The sequence below is a fragment of the Equus przewalskii genome, chromosome 3 (genome assembly GCF_037783145.1).
Source record: "Equus przewalskii isolate Varuska chromosome 3, EquPr2, whole genome shotgun sequence".
Taxonomy (NCBI): domain Eukaryota; kingdom Metazoa; phylum Chordata; class Mammalia; order Perissodactyla; family Equidae; genus Equus; species Equus przewalskii.
This window is the reverse complement of record NC_091833.1, coordinates 19,558,715-19,581,460: the sequence shown is the minus strand read 5'-3', so window position 1 is coordinate 19,581,460 and position 22,746 is coordinate 19,558,715. Positions and strand designations below refer to the sequence as shown.

The following is a 22,746-nucleotide window of genomic DNA, read 5'->3' as shown; positions in this document are numbered from 1 at the left end:
CTCGTCTTTTCTTAATTTTCTACTTGCTATGATTTACAGTGTACTACCTAAAGGGCTAAACAACTTCCTTTGTAAACCAATCAATAGTTTCTAGTATAGCTTCCGCAAGATAAAGACCACAAATTGGACTATAAACGTGATTGTTCTTTTCTTTTTCTGTTATGCTTCCTTGTTGACTTTGACACCCCCCAAACCTGGAAGGACAATTTAATGACTAAAATTTCTCAGATGTTGGCAAAGGCAGGTGATCTTTCTAGATATTGGATCTGTCATCCCAAACCATATTCAGTGTATGACCATGGAAACCCCTTGATAATTCTGGTTTATAATGTCACCAGACTTTCCCCCTTGAAAATTAAAAATGTAACCTATAAACATGTCACAGACAGAGCCTGGCTGGGCCACCTACCAAATGAGACAACAAGCTACATGGGTACAGAAAGTATCCCCAGAGGTGCCAGGTCTAAACTGTTTTTCAGGATTATTCTCTTGGATTCCCCAAGGGATCAGATCTATTCTTCAGGGACTATTAAAATTTGCGTTACCTCTACTTCTTATCTTTCTGGTTGGATACTTGATTATAAAATGTGCCTTTGCATGTTGTTCCAAAACTGTTGAACAAGATATGAAAATTCTAATATAATGCAAAATGTCACCCTGAAGCTTGGAACAAGAGAATATTTCCAAATGAGTGCTAAACAGTTCCATTTCTCTAATCCAGATCTATGCCCCAGTTCAGCAGGAAGTAGCTAGATCGGTCATCACCCCGAATCCCACAAGAATTAGGAATGACCAATGAATAGAGGGGATTGAAACTGGTGAATAGTTAGCCATTAATGATTCGGTAGCTAGTAACTAAAGTGTTTTTTTTTTTTTTTTTTGGCAGTTATTAATTGTAGATTTTAGTGTTCACTCACTCATTGTTAGTGGTGCTGCGCAGGCAATATATTATCTGACTCCCACTAGGCTCCTCATAGATTACATCCCTGATGCCTAGGTCACCATGGTAATGGATGCTTGAGTTTTTTCAGGAAATAAGAGTCGACCCCTGTCTAGTTCAGGCCAGTCAAGACCAACAACCCACGAATAGAACCTATGCAGGTGTGCAATAAGTGAACTCCTAACATCAGAGAACTAAAAACTCCAGCCTCAGATCACACAAATGCCACCATTTTGTGAACATGCATCCTATAAAAAGTTACGAAGTTTGACTGTGCTTGTACACATCATCAATTACCTTATGCCTCCTTACCACCAATCATCTATTCCCACAGTTCAGACCACCTTGCCCCTGTATCCCATTAATATTCCTAGTCCCCCTTTGTGGGGAGGCAGATTTGAGACTTGCCCTCCCATCTCCTCAATTGGCTTCCTTGTGAATAGACTCTTTCCCTGCTGCAAACTTTTCATCTTGGTGATTGGCTTTTTGTGTGATGGGCAAGATGAACCTGGCTTGGTAGCAGTTTCATCATTCTGGCAGTTTTGTGGTTGTTGTTGTTGTTGGAGTACTTCAAGACAAAGCCAAGAAATTGATTCCCATGAAAATTGGGAACACTGACATGAGCTGTTCTGCTCCAGGGCAGGGAGTGGAGCTGGAGCACCTTCTCTCTCCACCTCCTCTCTTAACACTTGCTGATACCTCCCATTGGCTAGACACACCTGGAAGCCAGAGGGCAAGAACGCCCCAGTGATGCCACCTGTAGAGTCAGCCTCCAGGGGCACAGAGTAGTCAGGGAAGGGTGGAGAATGGAAAAGCAGAGGAGACAGCACAACCAGCACACTGGTGACCCCTCAGTCTATGACCCCCAGCTCATATCTTTCTCTTGCATTCTAGACCTGTGATGCCCAATACAGTCGGCATACTTCCCACTTTCCTTCCCTCTGAACTTAGTAATCATTTGTAATCTTTCCAATGGTACACTTTAAAGTTCTATTTCTTTTTCCTTCACCTTTTGATAGTGTGTCTCCACTCTGTTCTGTAGAATGAAGACTTTACTATAACTTTTGCTTTTGTCAAAACTGACTATAGTGGAGCCATTTTAAAATGCAGTGGAAGCTGCCTTCCAGAAAAACTGCTTTGCTGTCTTGAACCTGGGACTGACCAAACCTTTGGAACTGGGTGAAACCAGCAATTGTTTTACAAGCCATTGTTTGAGCAGTCAGCAGGAGAATGAAGAACCTGATCTTAAAGACTGAGGATATATACTTTCTGAAGACAGAATCAATAATCTATCAATGTTTAGTCAAATCTAGCTCTCTACCTCCAACTCTAATTAAAACTCTTTGTAATACGACTTCCCTTCTTTGCCTTTAAATTCACCTGAGGGCCGGCTGGTGGCATGGTGGTTAAATTTGGGCTCTCTGCTTCAGAGGCCCATGGTTTCAGGTTCAGATTCAAGGCATTGACCTACACCCCGCTGATAAAGCCATGCTGTGGTGGCATCCCACATACAAAATAGAGGAAGATAGGCACAGATGTTAGCTCAGGGCAAATCTTCCTCACCAAAGAAATAAAATAAAAGCCCCTGACTTTTAGTCCCTAGATGGACACTATTTGGGTTCCTACCTGAATCTGTGCTCCCCAATTGCAATTCTCTGATCCAAAAATAAATGCTTGGCCTTCTTCAACTGGTTTCTGTTTTTGTAGGCTCTCACTTTGTAGAGATTTAAAACTTTTTCTCAGGGCCGGTCTGGTGGTGCAGTGGTTAAGTGCCCACGTTCCGCTTCTGTGGCTAGGGTTCCCAGGTTTGGATCCCAGGTGCTGACATGGCACCGCTTGGCACACCATGCTGTGGTACATGTCCCACATATAAAGTATAGGGAGATGGGCATGGATGTTAGCTCAGGGCCAGTCTTCCTCAGCAAAAAGAGGAGGATTGGCAGCAGTTAGGTCAGGCTAATCTTCCTCAAAAAAAAAAAAAAACCCAAAACTTTTTCTCTGCTCTATTCAGTTCCCTCAACTAGGACTTTGTGCAAAGCCACCAAACTTAATCTGCCTTGGCTATTCTTTAAACGCTTCTCGCCTATGTACTGCTATCCCTCAGATCAGCCTTGGACTAGGTCTTGGGGATCAAAAACATTTATTTCCTAGCTTAGGAGGAGCAGGCATTTGCACCCAGGGAAGCGCGTTCTGAGGGACCCCACAAGAGCAGAATCTGAACCTTGCAAAGGAAGAAACATATTCACTTTCCCGGGAGCAAGCCTTCCAGGTCGTCTGGGAATTGTTCTCCTCAGCCCTCAAAATCAAGTCCCGAGTCACAGTGACTCAGCAATTCTGAGCTTAAATGACAACAGTCTTCCGCACCCCCCCCCACCCCCACCCTTTGCCCTCCCCGTTCATGCCTAGGCGATTTCCCCCCGCTAGGCGAGGCACGAGGGAAGCGCCCTACTGAAGCCTTGAACGCCATCGGAAACTTCCTTCTCGTATCCCCAGGTAGACCCATGGGGCCTCTCGTCTGCCCCACCCCTACTATCAAAGGTCTCTACTCCAGGCCCCTGATTCCGCCTCCTTCCTGAAACTGCAGCCAACGTGCTGCGCCCTGCGCCCCAGCGCCCGGGTGGCCGGCTCCGCCCTTGCGCTCCCCACGCCCCTCCCACGGGCTTCCCCGCGTCCCAGGCTCAATTGGCCGTGCAGGGTATAAAGTACCCGGAGCTTTGCGGGCTGCACAGGCGGCAACCCGGCCACCAGTCGTCCAGCCAATCAGCGCCCCGCCGGAGCCATGGCTGGTAAGTGCCCCCGTTCGCGGAGCTCCGCAGCCTCCAGCCACTGAAGTTGTGCAGGCGATTGTGGGGTCTGCGCCCTGAGTGTTCTTCCTGGACTCAAACTGGAAAAGTGAAGGCATTGGTGCCCTGGGATGCGCCCTGATGGGACCCCAGGAGACGGGGAGCTCCTGTTTCTACCCCACCCCCACAAACTCGGGGAGGGGAGAGCGTTGAGTAGAGACTTGACCTTGGAAGCAAAAATTTCTTCCAAAACAGGTCGGAAACCGGCCCTCGGAGGCCAAATCTGGCCCACTGGCGCACCTTGTTTGGCTTTAGTAATATTTAAGACACTTTGGAATAAGCTGCTAACATTTAAAATAAACATAGACGATATCACTTAAAAATGTGGAGTCCCAGTTTCTGCAGGAAAATTGAAAGATATGGCGATGGGTGGGCTGGAGCTGGGGAAGCTGCTCCCTTTGTTTTGACAGAGACCAGACCCAGTCCCAGGCTGCCTGGCCCAGGAGACATTTTCAGTTGTGACCCTTGGACTGGACTGGGCAAACCCGATCTGGTACGGGTCCATTTCGAGTGACAGAGCCTCCCCTCTCCTCCATCAACCTGAGGGGACCTTAGAGGTGACCACACCTTTATCGGATGTGTGAAGGACCTGTTAGGCATCCTGGACCCACTGCAACACCTGCAGGGGCAGGGAGCTCTGTTTCCCAGGGAGCCTTACTCGGAGGTTGGAGGGTGCTAAAACTTAAGTGAGCTGTTTCCTCAACTAGGGCAGAACTCTACCTTTTTGTGATTTCCTTCCCTCTAAACCTAGTTCTGGGGGCCAGCCCAGTGGCACAGTGGTTAAGTTCGGACATTCCGCTTCAGCAGGCCAGGGTTCGCCGGTTGGGATCCTGGGTGCGGACATGGCACTGCTTGGCAAGCCATGCTGTGGTACGCGTCCCACGTATAAAGTAGAGGAAGATGGGCACGGATGTTAGCTCAAGGCCAGTCTTCCTCAGCAAAGCAGAGAAGGATTGGCAGCAGATGTGAGCTCAGGGCTATCTTCCTCAAAAAAAAAAGAAAAGAAAAAGAAAAGAAACCTAGTTCTCCTGTCTGAAAACACACACACAGAATCCCATCTTGCTGAAAGGAAGTGGGAGGAAGACACTGCTGCTGCAGTTGACAAACTACAGTAAGAATCTCTGAGAAAAGCACTGAGCTGGGGGTTAGAAGTCCACCCAGAGTTTCTAGAAGCCTAGGGCGGAAGCATCTGGGAGAGACTGCACGGTAGCTGACAAGGCTTCCTGTATGCATGTTAGAGGATGTTACTTAGACAAAAAAAGGTGGGAGAGTGAGTATGAGAGAAAATTGTAAGATTTGAATCTTGTATGACTAGTATTAGCTGTACCCAGCTAACCACATCTTGAGGTTAACTGAAGCAGTGTTTGCTTGCAACTAACAGACGTGTCTGACTCGCCTGCCTGCCTTGAGGAATCCACTGAGCCCAGGGGGCAGAAGCAGAATGCACGAACTGATTTGAGGGCCCGCCCTTGTTGTATTTCGAATAGGTTCTCCTTGATTGCATATTCTTCCTGCCAAATGATCATGTGGGTACTATCTCTTTAACTGTTAAAGATACCCAGACATGCTTTCATTAGAGTGACATACTGCAGTCTGCTTCTCTCACCGCCAGCGTTATGTGTTTTGTCGTTAAGTTCTATGTTGGTCGTCAGGGAACCAGAGGACGGTTTAGTCCGGAAGGTTAGTGAAAACTCTTGGTTTCAGAACGGCCTGAGGTTGAAGGCAGAGAATTGTAGGGATGTCAGAGCAACATATGAGGCAAGAGGTCAGCTCCCAAGAGACAGTCAGGATGCTTCGGCCAGCAGAATGTACTCTCCATGAAGGGAAAGGTTCGCGTCTGCTTTGTCCACTGATGGATCCCAAATGTCCAGAGCAGTGCTTGCTGCATAGCAGGTGCTCCATGATCCGCGGTGGAGAGGCTGGGAGGATGGGTTAGTGAGAACATGAGCGTTTCAGGGGGGAAGGCAGGTGGCTGGTGTGGACTTGGGTGGAGATGGAAGACATAGGCTGGTGGGGAAGCAAGGAGGGCTTACAGGACACGCAGAAGTGAGGGTGAACTGGAGCATGTTTTGTAGGGACCGGGATCTGGACGTGAACCAGTGCAGGGAGAGAGATGCATTGACAACGATGTGCTCAGCTCGCTTAGAAATGGTCGCTTCTATTAGATAAATGACGTGCATGACCAGCAGAAATGAATGTTAAACCAGAGGTACTGATCATAATCCCATTTGTCTCTCAAAACTCGGCTCAAATGGCAGCTGCTGCTGAAGGCTGCTCCTAACTGGCCAGGCCTGAAGTGAACAGCTTTCCTCTGTGGAACTCTGTCGCTTGCCTCTCCCATCAGGCCAATGCCATTAGTTATTTGTGTATGTGTCCTATCGTCTTTCTTAGGGTAAATTCTGAGAAAGTCAGATTTGTCATGCAGCTAGTTAAGTGGCAGGAAGGCAAACTGAACGTTCCAAGTCCAGAAACTCAGGTTTGTCCATGAAAAATGACCTGGAAACGAGTGACTTGGAAGTATGCCGTTTGGGTCACAAATATCCTGATTGAGCCTTTACTTCCGGCAAATAGCGTGAGTGTTCTGTTAAGTGCAAGTGAATGTTCTGTTACTGCCTATTCATAGCCTGGGATCCTTTTTCTACTGGGTTGTTTTTAGGAATCTATATATTCCAGGTCTTGAACTCTGTTGGTTATATTTCTGGCAAATATTTTCTTCTGTTTGCATCCTTAGTTTTCTTATGTTTGAAGGTCACAGGCGTGCCCAAAGCTGGTACATGGGGGGCTCCGTGAAAGCAGGGGTGGATATCCTCACTTTCTCAAGATTTTCTGGGACGTGCCTTTAGTTTTTACTACTTAGGAAATGCTTGTTAAGATTGATAAGGAATGAAAAATATATGTATGTCTCGATAAGGAGTAAGCCAAGAGAGTAAAAACAGACGAAGCAGTGTTCAGTAAGCATTGCTGTGCCTGATGCAAAGGTCACTCGCAAGGAAAGTGCATGGCAGCGTCAACGTGCCCTCATTGCTCCCAAGCGTGTAAGTTCATGAGTTGATAAGAAAGGTGTGGGAATTGGTTGAGGCACCCTCAGGAATTCCTTTCCTTTTCCCAGGCCATCCAAAGCAGAAAAATCACCTCCATAGCACTTAAATCCTCATGAAAGTCATATTCCACCAAATCTGACTTTACAGAGTCTGAAACGCCAGGCTGGACTGAGCCTGGAGAGCCTCGTTTTTGGCGTGCAGGGGCCTGAAGCTCACGCCTGGCTGAAGTTCACCCAAGGGCGCTGCCCATGGCAGGCGTGGTTAATGATAAAACCGAGACGAGGACTGAAGGCTTCAGTGTGGCTGTCTAGTTAATTTTCTTCTAACTGCACAGAGAGGTGCAGGTGCCTTCTCCAGCTCCACCCACAGCGCCACAGTTGAGTGAGTGAGGTGTGAAGCAGGGGTCCAGTTAGTGGGAGGGATGGCGGCGGTGAGCAACTTTCTCTGGTTCCGCCCCACGCCCTGCATACCGTGGCGGGGGTTTCTCTAGGTCTGTATAGTTGTAGATGATTCCGGCTTCACCACTTGCTGTGGAAACTTGGGTCACTTGCGTAACTTTTCTCTGCCTCAGTTTTCTCCTCCATACTGTGAGGATACTAATTGTATTTACTGCATGGCGTTCTCGTGACAATTGAGAAGAATGCAAAGCCCTTAGAGCAGCGCCTGGCACACGGTAAGCGCCCACCGTATGTTGTTACTGCAAAAGTGAAGGATGCTCATTCTAACAACCTTACTAATACCGAGGAAGTCCAAGAAAGAGTGCGTCTTCCCCTCTGCCTCTACCCCCTCGCCGTCTCTTACCCAAGAAAACGGTTGTTTCATGTGATCAATCCACTTCTTTTTCCCCCATACCAATATACTGTAAATCTACCTACATATATGTAGTTTCTTTCTGTTTTGTAAAAATGGATTCACATTCGCTTCTTTTTATCATTTAACAATATATCCTGGGTATCTTTCTGGGTGACTCATTCTTGTTAACAGCATAATATTCTGTAGTGTGTATGTACCATAGTTTATTCCACTGCTCCCCATAAATCGACAGTCAGCTTATACCTGACTTTTACCAGTGGAAGGAATGGTACAGGACTCCTCCTTGCTCCTAGATCCTTATGTCCTGATGCTTTCAGTCTGTAGAACAGATTCCCCAGAGTTGGACAGCTAGATCAAAGATTTATGTGCCTTCAGAATTTTAAAAGATTCAGCCTGATTACTTTCCCTGCTGAGGCAATTCATATTCCCACTGGCAAGGTGCCTGTCCTCCTGAGTCTTCTTAGCCCTCAGCGTTACTTGTCTTCAATTGTTTTGCCAATCTGTTGGGTAATAATGACATCTCATTTTAATTTGCTTTTTCTGACAGGCCAGGCGGGGCACCTTCTCGTTTGTTTGTTGTGATTTGCATTTCCTCCTCTGCAAATAGTGTGTTCAGATCCTTGACTTATTTTTCTTTTGCATCATCTGCCTTCGACTTATTTGTAGGCATTTTTTGGGATTTTAACTCTTTGAGATAAGAGTTGCAGATAACTTCTCCTAGTTGACTGTCTTTTGACTTTGTTTATGGTGCCGTGGGTAAAGACACGTTTTTCATTTTTATGTGGCTTTATTTCTCAAGCTTTTCTTTAATGCTTTCTGAATCTCTAGTCTTTCTTAAAAACTGTTCTCTGTCGTGAGGTTAGACAAATTCTCCCTTTCCTTCCATACTATTCTAATAGTTTCATTTTTAAAAAATTAGATCTTTAATCTGCCAGTAAACTATTGCTGTATGTGGTGTGTCAGTGGGTTAGTTAATAACAATAGCTTTTATTGAATACGCTAGACACACTGAACAGTGCACATGTTCTAAGTGAATTTTCACAAACCAAACACACACTTGTGTGATGAGCACCCAGATGAAGAAAGAGAACATTGCCAGCACCCCAGAAGCCCCTTCTGTGCTCTTTCAGTTGCTCGCCCCATGAAGGGTAATCACCATACTGACTTCTCACACCCTTGCTTAGTTTTCTAAGGGGAAAACTGTATTTTCATGCAGATGGCTGATTAAGTATGCCCACACCATTGACTAGTTAGCCACTGTTTTCCCAGAGAGTTTAAAATGGCTCTTTTGTTCATTGCTACTTTTAAGGAGAAAATATCTTTCTGGTTGCAGTGGATGGATTGCATAACCTGAGGTCTAACTGAGTCGCCTCTTCCATCGTGGATCCTGGCTCAGCTCCCTGTAGCCGAAACTTTGCTGGTTGGTAACTGACCGTGTGCGTTATGTGTGTCTAATCAGCCAGAAAAGCCCTGATCGTACTGGCCCACTCAGAGAGGACATCCTTCAACTATGCCATGAAGGAGGCTGCTGTGGAGACTCTGAAGAGGAAGGGATGGGAGGTCGCTGAGTCGGACCTGTATGCCATGAACTTCAACCCCCTCATCTCCAGGAAGGACATCTCAGGTAGGAGCAGCTCTCCCCTTTAATTAGGTCCTTGTGGAACTGCTCCCCTGGGGGTTCTCTGGCCCCAGCCTCCTTTTCCTCTCTGCAGGTAAACTGAAGGACCCTGAGAACTTTCAGTATGCTGTGGAGTCTACTCTAGCTTATAAAGAAGGCCGTCTGAGCCCAGATATTGTGGCTGAACAAAAGAAGCTGGAGGCTGCAGACCTTGTGATCTTTCAGGTGTGGTAGGACATCAGATGGGGTGTCAGGAGACTTGAGTTCTTATTGTCCTGGACCTATCACTTAATTAGCTATGTGGTCATAGAAAAGTCACTTACCCACCTGACTGCATTCTCTCCAAAGCACAGTGATCACTTCAAAGGTGCAGCATTAGACAGATTTATAGATTTCGTAGATTTATACAATCTGTCTATTACTCTGAAAATATGAATGTGTCTACAAACACGACATGGGAGCCTTGAGCTTTTTTTCCCAGTGTGTTTCATCTTTTCTTCAATTAGTGATTCCTTGTGGAACCTCTCAAAGTTTGCAGTTTTCCCTCTCTCTGTAAGCATCCTGAATAGTTTGTGGAGTGCTGCGTGTGAGAGAGACTTCTCTGCTGTTGGAGGTTCCCAGCTGAAGGGTGCATTGCCCTGCTTAATGTATTCCAGCAGCACACCAGCCTTCTTCTCCCGGAGGCTGCCTCACGAGTTAGCAGTCAGTACTGGAACTGTGTGTGCCCCTTGTCATCTTTCGTGAAAATGCCAGACTCTACTCCATGACTTTGCTTCTACCAATTCCGACCAGCGCTTTGATATTGAATGTGAAAAGAACATGACGCTGGAAACTTCACAAGAAGGGTGATACCAGCTGTGGCTTTTGGAATTATTCCATCAGCTGCAAAGAATCCAACCTTTGAAGTCCCTTATTCTACCTATTGCTATGACTCAAAGCCACACAGCGTTAGTGCCCCAAAGGATGCCTTCTCGGTCCATGTTTACTACTGCGTCTTGTCCTAGTGCAGCCAAGACAGCAGCAGTAGCAGCTTTTAGTTCTGCATCTCAGAATCATCAAATTTTAGAATTGGAAAGGACCTTGGTGGCCTTTAAATTCAGCTTCTATTTGATACGTAAGTTTTCTTTACTATCAGTACCACTGAGCAGGTTGTGTTACCAATTTCACCTCACTCCCGTGGGACTCCGACCCACATTTGGAGGAGCTCCAGGGAGGGGCCCACAATCCCTCCCTTCCTCGGAGGGTTCCTTCCTGATCAGTGTCAGGGATTTGAAAGGAACCACAGGTGACTGTTCAACAGCACAAGCTTTTATTCGATGGCTGAAGAATGGAGAAGTAGGAACTATGTTCACAAATCAGCTTCTCAGCTCCTGGGGCGATTAGGCAGCTGTTTTAAGGGGTCTGAGTAAGAAGGGAAGGAATATTCATAGTTATTCAGGGAAATGGGCAGGCTTTTCTGGGGAGCAGGGGGGCCACCTCTTCTCTTTCCTTATTTTGTTATATCCTGCCGTTGCCATGGCAATTGTAAACTTTCATGGTGCTGGTGGGTGTGTTATGTAGCATGGTAATGTATTACAATGAGCTGTGGGGTCTGTGTCAGGTCAAGTCAGAGTGCCATGTTGCCATCAACCGATTTTAACTGGTTTCGACTACATGTCTCAGCTATCTCCTCATTCCTCTCATTGTGGTTTCCTGTAAGCTAAAGAGAATGCATTAGGCTTGTTCTATTTGTGTGTGTGTGTGTGTGTGTGTGTGTTTGTGTGAGGAAGATTGGCCCTGAGCTAACATCTGTTGCCAATCTTCCTCTTGTTGCTTGAGGAAGATTGACGCTGAGCTAACTTCTGTGCCAGTCTTCCTCCAATTTATTTGTGACGCTGCCACTGCATGGCTTGATGAACGGTCCTAGGTCTGCGCCTGGGATCTGAACCCATGAACCTGAAGCGGAGCACACGAACCCAACCTCTACACCACCAGGCCAGCCCCTCCCCTAGGCTTGTTCTGCTTAGCATTGTTGTTAATGTCTTACAGGGCCAGGGGCCCGGGTAACAGTTGCGCACTGCAAAATAGCAATACATCGAAGGGCAATGTAAACACTTCAGGTTGGTACATTTATCATAACAGTTCCCCTACAGATGACAGGAAAAGTCTTATTCTAGCAAAATGAGTGTACTATGTATGATAGTCTGTAACATGGAAATAAAGTGTCCTGAGGAAGGAGTGCTTTAATTCTCCTTGAGGAAGGAGATGCCATATGGGCTAGCCCCCTACCCACTTTTCTCACTTCTGCAAACAACTTGAGGGAGAGTAAACTTTTAATGCTCCGCAAGCCCACCAATTCTGTTTTCAGCTCTGACTAGAGAACATTCAAAGGGGACCCAATCTACTCGCCTATATAACCTACACGTTTATCCTAAAAGCTGCAGATCTGGCCCCTCACAATTGGAGGGTCATAATGTGAGAATTTGAGAACCACCAGACCCAGTCGAGCCCCTCTTTGTACAGCTGAGGCAGAGGAAACTTAGGGAAAGTGTGGGGCTTGTGTGGCAAAAGTCGTGCGTCAAGTTAGTGGCAGATTCAGGATGAGAACTCAAACCTCGCTCTCAATCGTATGTTCTTCCTGTTCTAAAAGCCTGCTTCCTTAACCCCATTTCTGTAGGTCAGCAGCCCTTTCAAGAGAGAGCTCACGAGTCCTACAAATCCCTTCTCTGTCCTAGTCTTTTTCCTCCGGGCATGTTCTAATTGTCATCATCTTTAAATCATGAGTCAAAGAAAATAAGAAATTTGGTGAGGTGCTTACTCTGCCTTTATCAGGACAAGAGGCCCAATAATTGGACTTTCTCATGGGAATTCCCTGATAACCCTATGTCACACTGTTTGTTTGGATATTTGAGTGGTTCTGTTCTAAATGATAAGATTTTATATCTGTGAGCATAAGGTTTGTGTTTCTTTTTTTTAATTGAGGTCATACAGTTTATAACATTGTGAAATTTCATTTGTACATTATTGTTTGTCGCTCACCATATAAATGCATCTCTTCACCCCTTAAGCCCACCCTCCACCCCCCTTCCCTTTGCTAACCACTAAACAGTTCTCTTTGTTGGTGTGTGTATCTTCCATAAATGAGTGAAATCATATGGTGTTTGTCTTTCTCTGTCTGGCTTATTTCACTTAATACCCTCAATGTCCATCCGTTTTGTTGTGAATGGGATGATTTTCCTTTTTTATGGCTGAGTAGTATTCTGTTTTGTGTGTGTGTGTGTGTGTGTGTGTGTGTGTGTGTGTGTGTGTGTGTGTGTATACACATATATATACACCACATCTTCTTTATCCAGTCCTCAGTTGATGGGCCCTTGGGTTGCTTCCAGGTCTTGGCTATAGTGAATAATGCTGCAGTGAACATAGGGGTGCATGAGTCTCTTTCAATTGTTGATTTCAAGTTCTTTGGATAAATACCCAGTAGTGGGATAGCTGGGTCATATAGTATTTCTATTTTCAATTTTTTGAGAAATCTCCATACTGTTTTCCACAGTGGCTGCACCAGTTTGCATTCCCATCACCAGTGTATGAGGGTTCCCTTTTCTCCACACTCTCCAACATTTGTTATTTTTTTTTTCTTGGTGATTATAGCTATTATAATGGGTGTAGGTAGTATCTTAGTGTAGCTTTTTTTTTTTTTTTGAGGAAGATTAGCCCTGAGCTAACATCTGCTGCCAACCCTCCTCTTTTTGCTGAGGAAGACTGGCCCTGAGCTAACATCTGTGCCCATCTTCTATTTTATACGTGGGATGCCTGCCACAGCATGGCCTGACAAACGGTGCCATGTCCACACCTGGGATCCAAACCGGTGAACCCTGAGCCACCTAAGCAGAACGTGCGCACTTAACTCTGTGCCACCGGGCCGGCCCCCTTAATGTAGTTTTGATTTGTATTTGGAAAAATGTCTGTTCATATCATCTGCCCATGTTTTGATTAGGTTGTTTGTGTTTTTTTGGTCATTGAGTCGTGAGTTCTTTATATATTTGGGAGATTAACCCCTTGTAGGATATATGAATTGCAAATATTTTCTCCCAGTTGATGGGTTGTCTTTTCATTTTGATCCTGGTTTCTTTTGCCTTGTAGAAGCTCTTTAGTCCGATGAAGTCCCACTTGTTTATTTTTTCTTTTGTTTTCCTTGTCCAAGTAGACATGCTATTTGAAAAGATTCTTCTAAGACCGATGTCAAAGAGTGTACTGCGTATATTTTCTTCTAGGAGTTTTAAGGTTTCAGGTCTTATGTTCAAATCTTTGATCCATTTTGAGATAATTTTTTTGTATGGCGAAAGATAATGGTCTTCTTTCATTCTTTTGCATGTGCCTGTCCAGTTTTCCCAGCACCATTTATTGAAGAGACCTTCCTTTCTCCATCATATGTTCTTAGCTCCTTTGTTGAAGAGTAGCTGGCTGTAGATATGTGGTTTTATTTCTGGGCTTTCAGTTCTGTTCCAATGATGTGTGTCTGTTTTTGTACCAGTACCATGCTGTTTTGATTACTATAGCTTTGTAGTATATTTTGTAGTCAGGGATTGTGATGCCTCCAGCTTTGCTCTTTTTTCTCAGGATTGCTTTAGGTATTCAGGGTCTTTTGTTGTCCCATATGAATTTTAGGATTCTTTGTCCTATTTCTGTGAAGAATGTCATTGGGATTCTGATTGGGATTGCATTGAATCTGCAGATTGCTTTAGGTAGTATGGACATTTTTACTATGTTTATTCTTCCAATTCATGTGCATGGACTATCTTTCCATTTCTTTATGTCATCATCGATTTCTTCCAGTAATGTCTTATAGTTTCCATTGGATAGGTCTTTCACCTCTTTGGTTAAATTTATTCCTAGATATTTTATTCTTTTTGTTGCAATTGTAAATGGGATTGTATTTTTTAGTTTTCCTTCTGTTAGTTTGTTGTTAGAGTATAGAAATGGAACTGATTTTTGTAAGTTGATTTTGTACCCTGCAACTTTGCTGTAGATGTTGATTATTTCTAATAGTTTTCCGATGGATTCTTTAGTGTTTTCTATATGTAAAATCATGTTTTCTGCAAACAGCGAGAGTTTCACTTCATTGCCTCTTTGGGTTCCTTTTCTTTCTTTTCCCTGCCTAATTGCTCTGGCCAAAACCGCCAGTGCAGTGTGAGAATGGGCACCCTTGTCTTGTTCCTCTTCTCAGAGGGATGGTTTTCAGTTTCTCCCCATTGACTATGATGTTGGCTGTGGGTTTGTCATATATGGCTTTTATATTGAGGTACTTTCCGTCTATACTCATTTTATTGAGAGTTTTTATCATAAATGGCTGTTGGATCTTATCAAATGCTTTCTCTGTGTCTATTGAGATGATCATGTGGTTTTTATTCCTCATTGTGTTAATGTGGGTCTATCACATTGATTGATTTGCAGATGTTGAACCATCCCTGTGTCCCTGGTATAAATCCGACTTGATCATGATGTATGATCCTTTTAATGTATTGCTGTATTTGGTTTGCCAATATTTTGTTGAGGATTTTTGCATCTATATTCATCAGTGATATTTGCCCGTAATTTTCTTTCTTTGTGTTGTCCTTGTCTGGCTTTGGTATCATGGTGGTGTTGGCCTCATAGAATGTGTTAGGAAGTGTGCTGTCTTCCTCAATTTTTTGGAATAGTTTGAGAAGGATAGGTATTAAATCTTCTTTGAATGTTTGGTAGAATTCTCCAGAGAAGCAATCTGTTGCTGGACTTTCATTTATTGGAAGGTTTTTGATTACTGTTTCAATCTCTTTACTTGTGATTAGTCTATTTAGATTCTCTCTTTCTTCTTGATTCAGTTTTGGGAGGTTGTATGAGTCTAAGAATTTATCCATTTCTTCTAGATTGTCCAATTTTTTGGCATATAGTTTTCATGGTATTCTTATAATCCTTTGTATTTATGTAGTATTCATTGTAATTTCTCTTCTTTCATTTCAAATTTTATTTATTTGAGGCTTCTCTCTTTTTTCCTTTGTGAGTCTGGCTAAGGGTTTGTCAATTTTGTTTATCTTCTCAAAGAACCAGCTCTTTGTTTCATTGATCCTTTCTACTGTTTTTTTTGTTTGTTTGTTTTAATTTCATTTATTTCTGCTCCAATTTTTATTATTTCTCTCCTTCTGCTGACTTTGGGCTTTGTTTGTCCTTCTTTTTCTAATTCTCTTAGGTGTAATTTAAGATTGCTTATTTGAGATTTTTCTTGTTAAGGTGGTCTTGTATTGCTATGAATTTTAGGGCCACTTTAGCTGCATCCCATATGAATTAGTGTGGTGTGTTTTCATTTTGTCTCCAGATATTTTTTGATTTCTCCTTTAATTTCTTCAGTGACACATTGGTTGCTCAGTAGCATGTTGTTTAGTCTCCACATCTTTGTCCCTTTCCCAGCTTTTTTCTTGTAGTTGATTTCTAGTTTCATAACATTGTGGTCAGAAAAGATGCTTCATATGATTTCAATCTTAAATTTATTGAGGCTTGCCTTATTTCCCAACATATGGTCAATCTTGAGAATGTTCTATGTGCACTTGAGAATGTGAATTCTGCTGTTTTTGGATGGAGTGTTCTTTATATGTCTATAAAGCCTATCTGGTCTAGTTTTTCCTTTAAGTCCACTATTACCTTGTTGACTTTGTCTGGATATCTATTCATTGATCTAAGTGGGGTGTTGGGATCCCCTACTATTATTGTGTTGTTAATATCTCCTTCTACATTTGTTAATAATTGCTTTATGTACTTTGGTGCTCCTGTGTTGGGTGCATATATATATGTGTGTTATGTCTTCTTGGTGGAGTGTCCTTTTTATCATTATATACTGCCCCTCCTTGTCTCTCATTACCTCTTTTATCCTGATGTCCATTTGTTTTATGGAAGTATGGCAACACTTGCTTTCTTTTGTTTGCCATTAGCTTGGAGTATTGTCTTCCATCCCTTCACTCTGAGTCGTGTTTCATATTTTTTATACCATATCTACTAAAGCAAGCTCTTGGGAAAATATTGATTTAGGCATCACACACTGAGGCAAGCTTTGTCTGCAATCCTTGCTGTTTCGACTTTGCTGCCAAAGGTTATTTCATAGAAACAAATCTTATTTTCATGTGGATTTCTTCAGGCCCATCCAATATTTGTATCTTTAGGTAGAAGCAGGAGTGTTGAGTTGACTGACCAAAGACAATAATTTTGTTTTCTTTCATGTGCTAACTCCTCCAGAAGGAACAACAAAGGCCTGAAGAAAGGGCCCATCAGTGACATCATGATCAGCAGCTGAGCTGCCCTCTGTGCTAGGAGCTGCCAATCTGACCTCTTGTCCTCTGTCCCACAGTTCCCCCTGCAGTGGTTTGGAGTCCCTGCCATCCTGAAAGGCTGGTTTGATCGAGTGCTTGTAGGGGAGTTTGCCTACTCATTTGCTGCCCTGTACGAGAAGGGGCCTTTCCAGGTAGGTAGACGGTTCTGCTTTTTCTAACAGCTGAACTTTGGGTAGATTCTGTCCTGAGGCAGAGTTTTGAGGACAATTAGATCCTAAGATCAGGCTCCAGGTCCCTTTGTGAGAGATGCTTACTAAAGGTTTTATAGATATTTTGACATGATGTTTAGGATTTGCTTTAAAATACTCCAGGAAAAATAGGGGCGAGGGAATTAGATAAAACTCACATGGCAAAATACTGAGAGTTAAAGCTGATGGATGCATCATACTATTTTCTCTTCTTTGTGTAAGTTTGAAATTTTCCATAATAAAAATTAAAAAAGAAAGTCTGTCTTTGTTTTTCAGAGACCCAAGTACCACACAAGATACATCTTTTTTTTTGGTGAGGAAGATTGTCATTGAGTTAACATCTGTGCCAATCTTCCTCTATTTTGAATGTGGGATGCTGCCATAGCATGGCTTGATGAGCAGTGTATGGGTCTGTGCCTGAGATCTGAACCCACGAACCTTGGGCTGCTGAAGCAGTGTGTGCAAACTTAACCACTACGCCACTAGGCTGTCCCCACAAGAAATATTTTGATACCTTCTAGATGACATGCCTAGATACATGCCTAGCACTGTGGGAGACAGATAAAAACAAGAAACAAATTACTCCACCTAGGCACCAGCAGTCAACACTGATTTTGCATTTCCATGATAACCTTCACTGGATTTGCTACACCCAGGAACACGGAATCCTGGGCTTGTCCCTGGCTACCTGTCTGGGGATCATCTTCCAGGCTGGTACTTCTGCAGTCATCTGGCATGGCTCAGAGCAGCCAGTGTATTCAGTTAAATAAAAACAGATAGGGTGGACTTGTGTGTTCTTTTCTCTGGGGCTGTTCATTAACTTCCTGTTACCAAGGAGATGTGGAAGATAATGACTTTTCTTTTACAGAACAAGAAGGCAGTCCTTTCCATCACCACTGGGGGCAGCGGCCCCATGTACTCCCCCCAGGGTATCCATGGGGACATTAATATACTTCTCTGGCCAATTCAGGTACCACGTTTTCACTGAACCTACAGGGGGATTAAGTGAGCTTTCTATGGGGTCCAAATCCTCAGCTGAAAACAGACCTGAGGTGTAGGATGAAAGCATTGTAATGATTCAGAACCCTAGGGAGCTTCCTTTAAGACTTACCTTTCTTCCCAGGCCCCTATGCTTATAGAAAAGCTCATGTGTGCACAGGTCTAAACACCACTCTCTCCTAACCAAGGCCTAGTGCAGACGACCCCTGGATTTGTATCGCCACAGGCTCTGATTCTCTCCAGATGACCGACATCTTTCTCCAGGCTTCCTGTCCTTCTCCAGCTTGCTGCTACAGTCTCATAGACTATAGAGCCCAAGAAAATTTAAGAAATGCTTCACTCCAGCTAATAAAACTGAGGTCTGAAGTAGGCTTTTGGTGGTCACCAAACTCAAGATGATCTCTTCTAAGGAAGAGGGTTGGAAAGAAGAGCAAATGAGGTGGCCACCTGTAATACTGAAGAATTAATATTAACATTGGAGAATAAGTGATAATCATTTAAGACTCGTCTAGTTCTATGGAGAGGCCGAGAAAAGCACATCTGCATACCTCGGCAAGAGTCAGCTGCCAAGAAGCTGAAACTCTCCCTCGTGTAGTGGCACTTCCGGCACTTTTGGCAGAGGATCCCAGGCTGGCACAGCTTCAAGGTCTCATTCATTTAAAGAAGATTACAGCTGAATAAGCTAGAAGAGGTAACAGCCAGGTATAGAGAGCAGAGAAGGTCTATAACTATGAACTGACTCTCCAGGGTGCCTCAGGCTCCACACTGGAGTGTGTTATTGGGATTAACCTCTTGTTTGTATATGGTACACGCTGTATAGGGTTTGTTCTGACTCACCTCTGTGCTTTGTGTATCCCCAGAGTGGCACTCTGCATTTCTGTGGCTTCCAAGTCTTAGAACCTCAACTGACATATAGCGTTCTGTACCTTCCCAAGGATACCCGAATTCAGATCCTGGAAGGATGGAAGAAACGCCTGGAGAATATTTGGAATGAGACTCCACTGTATTTTTCTCCAAGTAGCCTCTTTGACCTAGACTTCCAGGCAGGATTCTTATTGAAAAAGGAGGTGCAGGAGAAGCAGAAAAACTCGAAATTTGGCCTTTCTGTGGGCCATCACTTGGGCAAGTCCATCCCAACTGACGACCAGATCAAAGCCAGAAAATAAAATTCACAGGGCTTGATTTCTTTCTAAAATGTAGCCAGATCTATGTTTCTTCTTCAGGCCTCCTTGACTTGCTTTAGTTTTTAAGATTTGTGTTCTTTTTCCACAAGGAATGAATTGAGAGAATAGGCTATAATCATACATTTTTGGATAGTTTTATTTGACGTAATTGATTGTTATGGTTGTTATTGTGGCAAAATCTGCTTAGGCTCAAGAGGCCACTTAGGACTTAAGGTCCTGTACGCAATTTAATTCCTCTTTTTAAGGATAAATTTTTAGAGCTAAATCTGGCTGGACAGCATCCAATTCTTCAATGCTCTATTTTTCTGTTAATTACCTCTGTGGTTTATGGCAGAAGGGACTTGCCCAGAGAAAGAAATAACTGAATCTGACCTAAGGGACTTGTTTAGTAGTTAGTAGTCTATGCTTGTTTATGGTATGTATTTGTTGTAATGGCTACACAGTGACTAATATGCCTGACATGAGTGGTACTCTTCCTTCAACTTTTGTTGTTTGTATACAGTACACGCACATACCTTGAAATGACAAGCCTAATAAAGGTCTCTTCTTTACCTCAATCTTCTAATTTAATGTCTGCAGAAATAAACCTACATATCTGTATACTATATCTGTTACAGTGAGTGAATTCAAGAAAGGAAACAGTACCCCCAATACTTAAAATCAGCCTTCCACAAACAGTACTATATTCTACCTATATAACCATCTGGAAAGGTTTTTTTCTGTATCATTGCTACACTGACAACTTTTAAGGATGTGTTTTGGTCCCACGACTTTTGGGATAAAATTGTAAGCTTAGAGTTTTATTAACTTTGGTCAACAATTTTTGCAGACTGATCTAACTTCCCATTTAATTTGTTGAAGTGCTCCTCTACCCACTGCTGGTATAATTCATCAAGTATGATGAAAGACTGCCCTCTTGTGTGCACAGGGAGGAAACGAGAAATGACGCAAGCAAGGTTCCCTGAACTGGGAACAGCATTGCACCTACCTGCGGACATGCAGGCCGGAGAACCTCATTTGCCAGATGTCAAATGGCACTGGGTGTTTCTTCGCTCTACAGTATCCACAATGGCAGATGGCTGGGTGCTTCCATCAGAAAATATTTTCTGTTGCCTTCATCCTCACTACAATTTTAAGTAAATTTCTAAAAGTTCCAAATCAACTAAAATCCATTTCTGCAAAAAAGACCCACACTTGTGGCATCAGCGAAGCTAGTGATGGAGGCATTCAGGCAAAAGTGGCATCTACTAGGGAAGATTAGGATCAGAGGATTCAGTAATAAATTAAGGCCAGAAGCCTATAAGGTGACTTGGCTTGAGAGCTTGCCCAACAGGGCCGCTTCATACTGAATGGTAATGGAACGACCTATTAGGATCCTCTCAGGGAATTTAAAAGACATTTACAGAAAGGCAGGAAAGAGAGTAGTGTAGAAATCAATAAAAACAATGCAGTGAAGAAATGCCAAGGGGCAGTATTTATTTTGATTTATCTGATTTATCCAATCAATGGGCCACTCTTCTAGGCACTGGGAATACACTAAGGAACAAACAGTGCCTGCCCTTATGGAGTTTGTAATTCTAGTGAATAACAGATGAACAAATGTCAGGGGGTGATAAATGCTAGGAGGGAAAAAACAGAGAGGGCTACAGGAGTTTGGTTTGACACAGGGTGGTCAAGAAAGACCTCTCCAGTAACGCTACTTTTGAGCCAAGACCCGATAGAGAGTGAGACATGTAGATATCTGAAGGAAGAGCCGTGCAGGCAGGAGTGATGAGTGCAAACCGCTGTGGAAGGAGCATGTTTAGTAAGTTTGAGGAAGAGAAAGGAAGTTTCTGTGACTAAAGCAGAGAAAGGAAGAGGCAGATAGGTCAGAGGTACAGCTGGAATCAGATCACAAAGAACGTTATAAACACTGTAAGAATGTAAGCTGGGAAGTCACTGGAGGGTTCTGAACAGAGGTGTACCAATCTGACATGTTTAACTCTGGCTGGTATGTGAGAAATCAAGTATAAAGGACAATGATGGAAGCAGGGAGAATCGTTGGGAAACTTGTGACAATCTAGGGAACAAATGCTTTGGGGCAGCAATAGATATGTTGAGAAGTGGTGGGATTCTGAGTATATTTCAAAGATAGAGTAACAGGATTTGATGATGGATTGGACCTAGGTCAGATAAGAAAGCTCAGAGGTATTTTGGCTTAAGCAATTGGAAGAATGGAGATTCTATTTGCTAAGGTAAGGAAGAATCTGGTGGAGTGTGTGGTGGGAAGGGTGGAGTCAAAATCTGACCGCAGACATGTTATGTTTGAGCCTGTCTATTAAGAAAGCATAGTTAAGCTGTCAGGCAGTTGGATAACAGGAACCTGGAGTTAAGGGAGAAGTTTTGGCTGGAGATGCACATTTGGGAATCTTCTTAGGAGTTGAGATCAATAAGAGATGGCTTAGGAATTGAGTAAAGCAGAGAAGACAGCTGATGATTGACTTCTAGGGCTCTCCAGTGTTAGGAGGTCAAGGAGATGAGAATGAAAGAGTGGCCAGTGAAGCAGGAGAGCCGAGTGCAGTGTCCCAAAAGCCAAGTGAAGAAAGTGTTTCGAGGAGCGAGGGATCCAGTGTGTTGATACTGTTAAGCAAGTAAGACAGGCTTGAGAACTGACCTTTGGATATTCCCACGGGAGGTTATTAGTGATTTTGACACAAGCTATTTCAGTAGAGTGGTGTGATGAAAGCCTGAATGGAATGGATTCAAGACAGAATGGAGGGAGAGAAAGTGGAAATAGTGTGTAGGGGAATGTGTGGTCAGAGAAAGTTATTTATCTGATTTTTTAAGAGATAAATTACATTGTAGCAATATATAAGCCAGTGGGAACAACTCTCATAGTGAAAAGATTTTTGATGCTGGAGAAAGAGGACCTATTAAAGGAACATGTCTTTGAAAAAGCAAAAAGATATGGGATCCAGTGCACAAGAGACAGAAGAGCAGACTAGTATCAGGACTAGTAATGCCAATACAAAGTAACTCTTATTAGGCACTTCCTGTGTGCCAGGAACTAAGTAATTTTGCATGGGTTAATTTACTTAATTCTCGCAACAACCTTAAGAGGAGGGTTCTATGTTTGTTTCCACTCTATAGATAAGGACATTGAGGAATGGAGAGGTTAAATAGTGGGTGGGGGAGCCAGAACTCCCCCAAGCAGGAAAACTCAAGAGTTTATGCTTTTAAATCCTGTATTATATTGCCTCCTTAGAAGCATGGACGATGGCACCATGAAATAGAGCACAAGAGCAGCAATCAATACCTCTGTGTGAGAGCAAGATCATGAAGTGTTGCTCTTGAGAAACTGCAGTTGCTTTTATACTTCTGGAGTCCCTGTTGTGTCCCAAGCAGGGATAAATGAGGTTACAGTTGTGTTACAGGCCTGATTAAATGGCTGCTGAGAATTTGTTTTCTCCTTACAAGATGACAGTGCTCTTACTAGCTTGGAGCAAAGCAGGACAACTACCTCCCTTGTCCTGGACACTGTAACTTAAATTACGTAACCCAGGACTGCATCAGCTTTTCTGACAGCCACTTATAGTCCCATCTTCAGATCAGTCTTTTGCCCACATATGCTGTTTTTTAGACCAAAGTCTTTTTGATGTTTATACTTACTAAATTGCGTTGGGTTATTACTCTTTTCCAGCCCTGTTGAAGTCAATACATGCCAAAAGACAACTTTTAAACATACTTAGAACAATGGCAGCATTGTTGAAATATATATGTGGCCTCCTAAAGTGACAATTCATTTAG

At 43.4% G+C, this 22,746-nt stretch overlaps 1 protein-coding gene across 3 annotated transcripts; it reads left to right on the top strand.

Moving 5' to 3' along the window:
• Positions 1-3,322: 3,322 nt before the first annotated feature.
• Positions 3,323-19,517, top strand: NQO1 (NAD(P)H quinone dehydrogenase 1). Of its 3 annotated transcripts, none has more exons than XM_008518400.2 (6): positions 3,323-3,726; positions 9,097-9,261; positions 9,350-9,480; positions 16,607-16,720; positions 17,646-17,747; positions 18,637-19,517. In XM_008518400.2, the coding sequence occupies exons 1-6, from the start codon at positions 3,720-3,722 to the stop codon at positions 18,940-18,942; spliced, it is 825 nt and encodes a 274-aa protein (XP_008516622.1). In that variant the 5' UTR covers positions 3,323-3,719; the 3' UTR covers positions 18,943-19,517. The 3 variants fall into 3 exon arrangements, with proteins under 3 accessions (XP_008516622.1, XP_070469898.1, XP_070469896.1); XM_070613797.1 differs by having other exon boundaries at positions 3,360-3,726; positions 8,971-9,261; XM_070613795.1 differs by lacking the exon at positions 3,323-3,726 and adding an exon at positions 5,353-5,463.
• Positions 19,518-22,746: the final 3,229 nt, after the last annotated feature.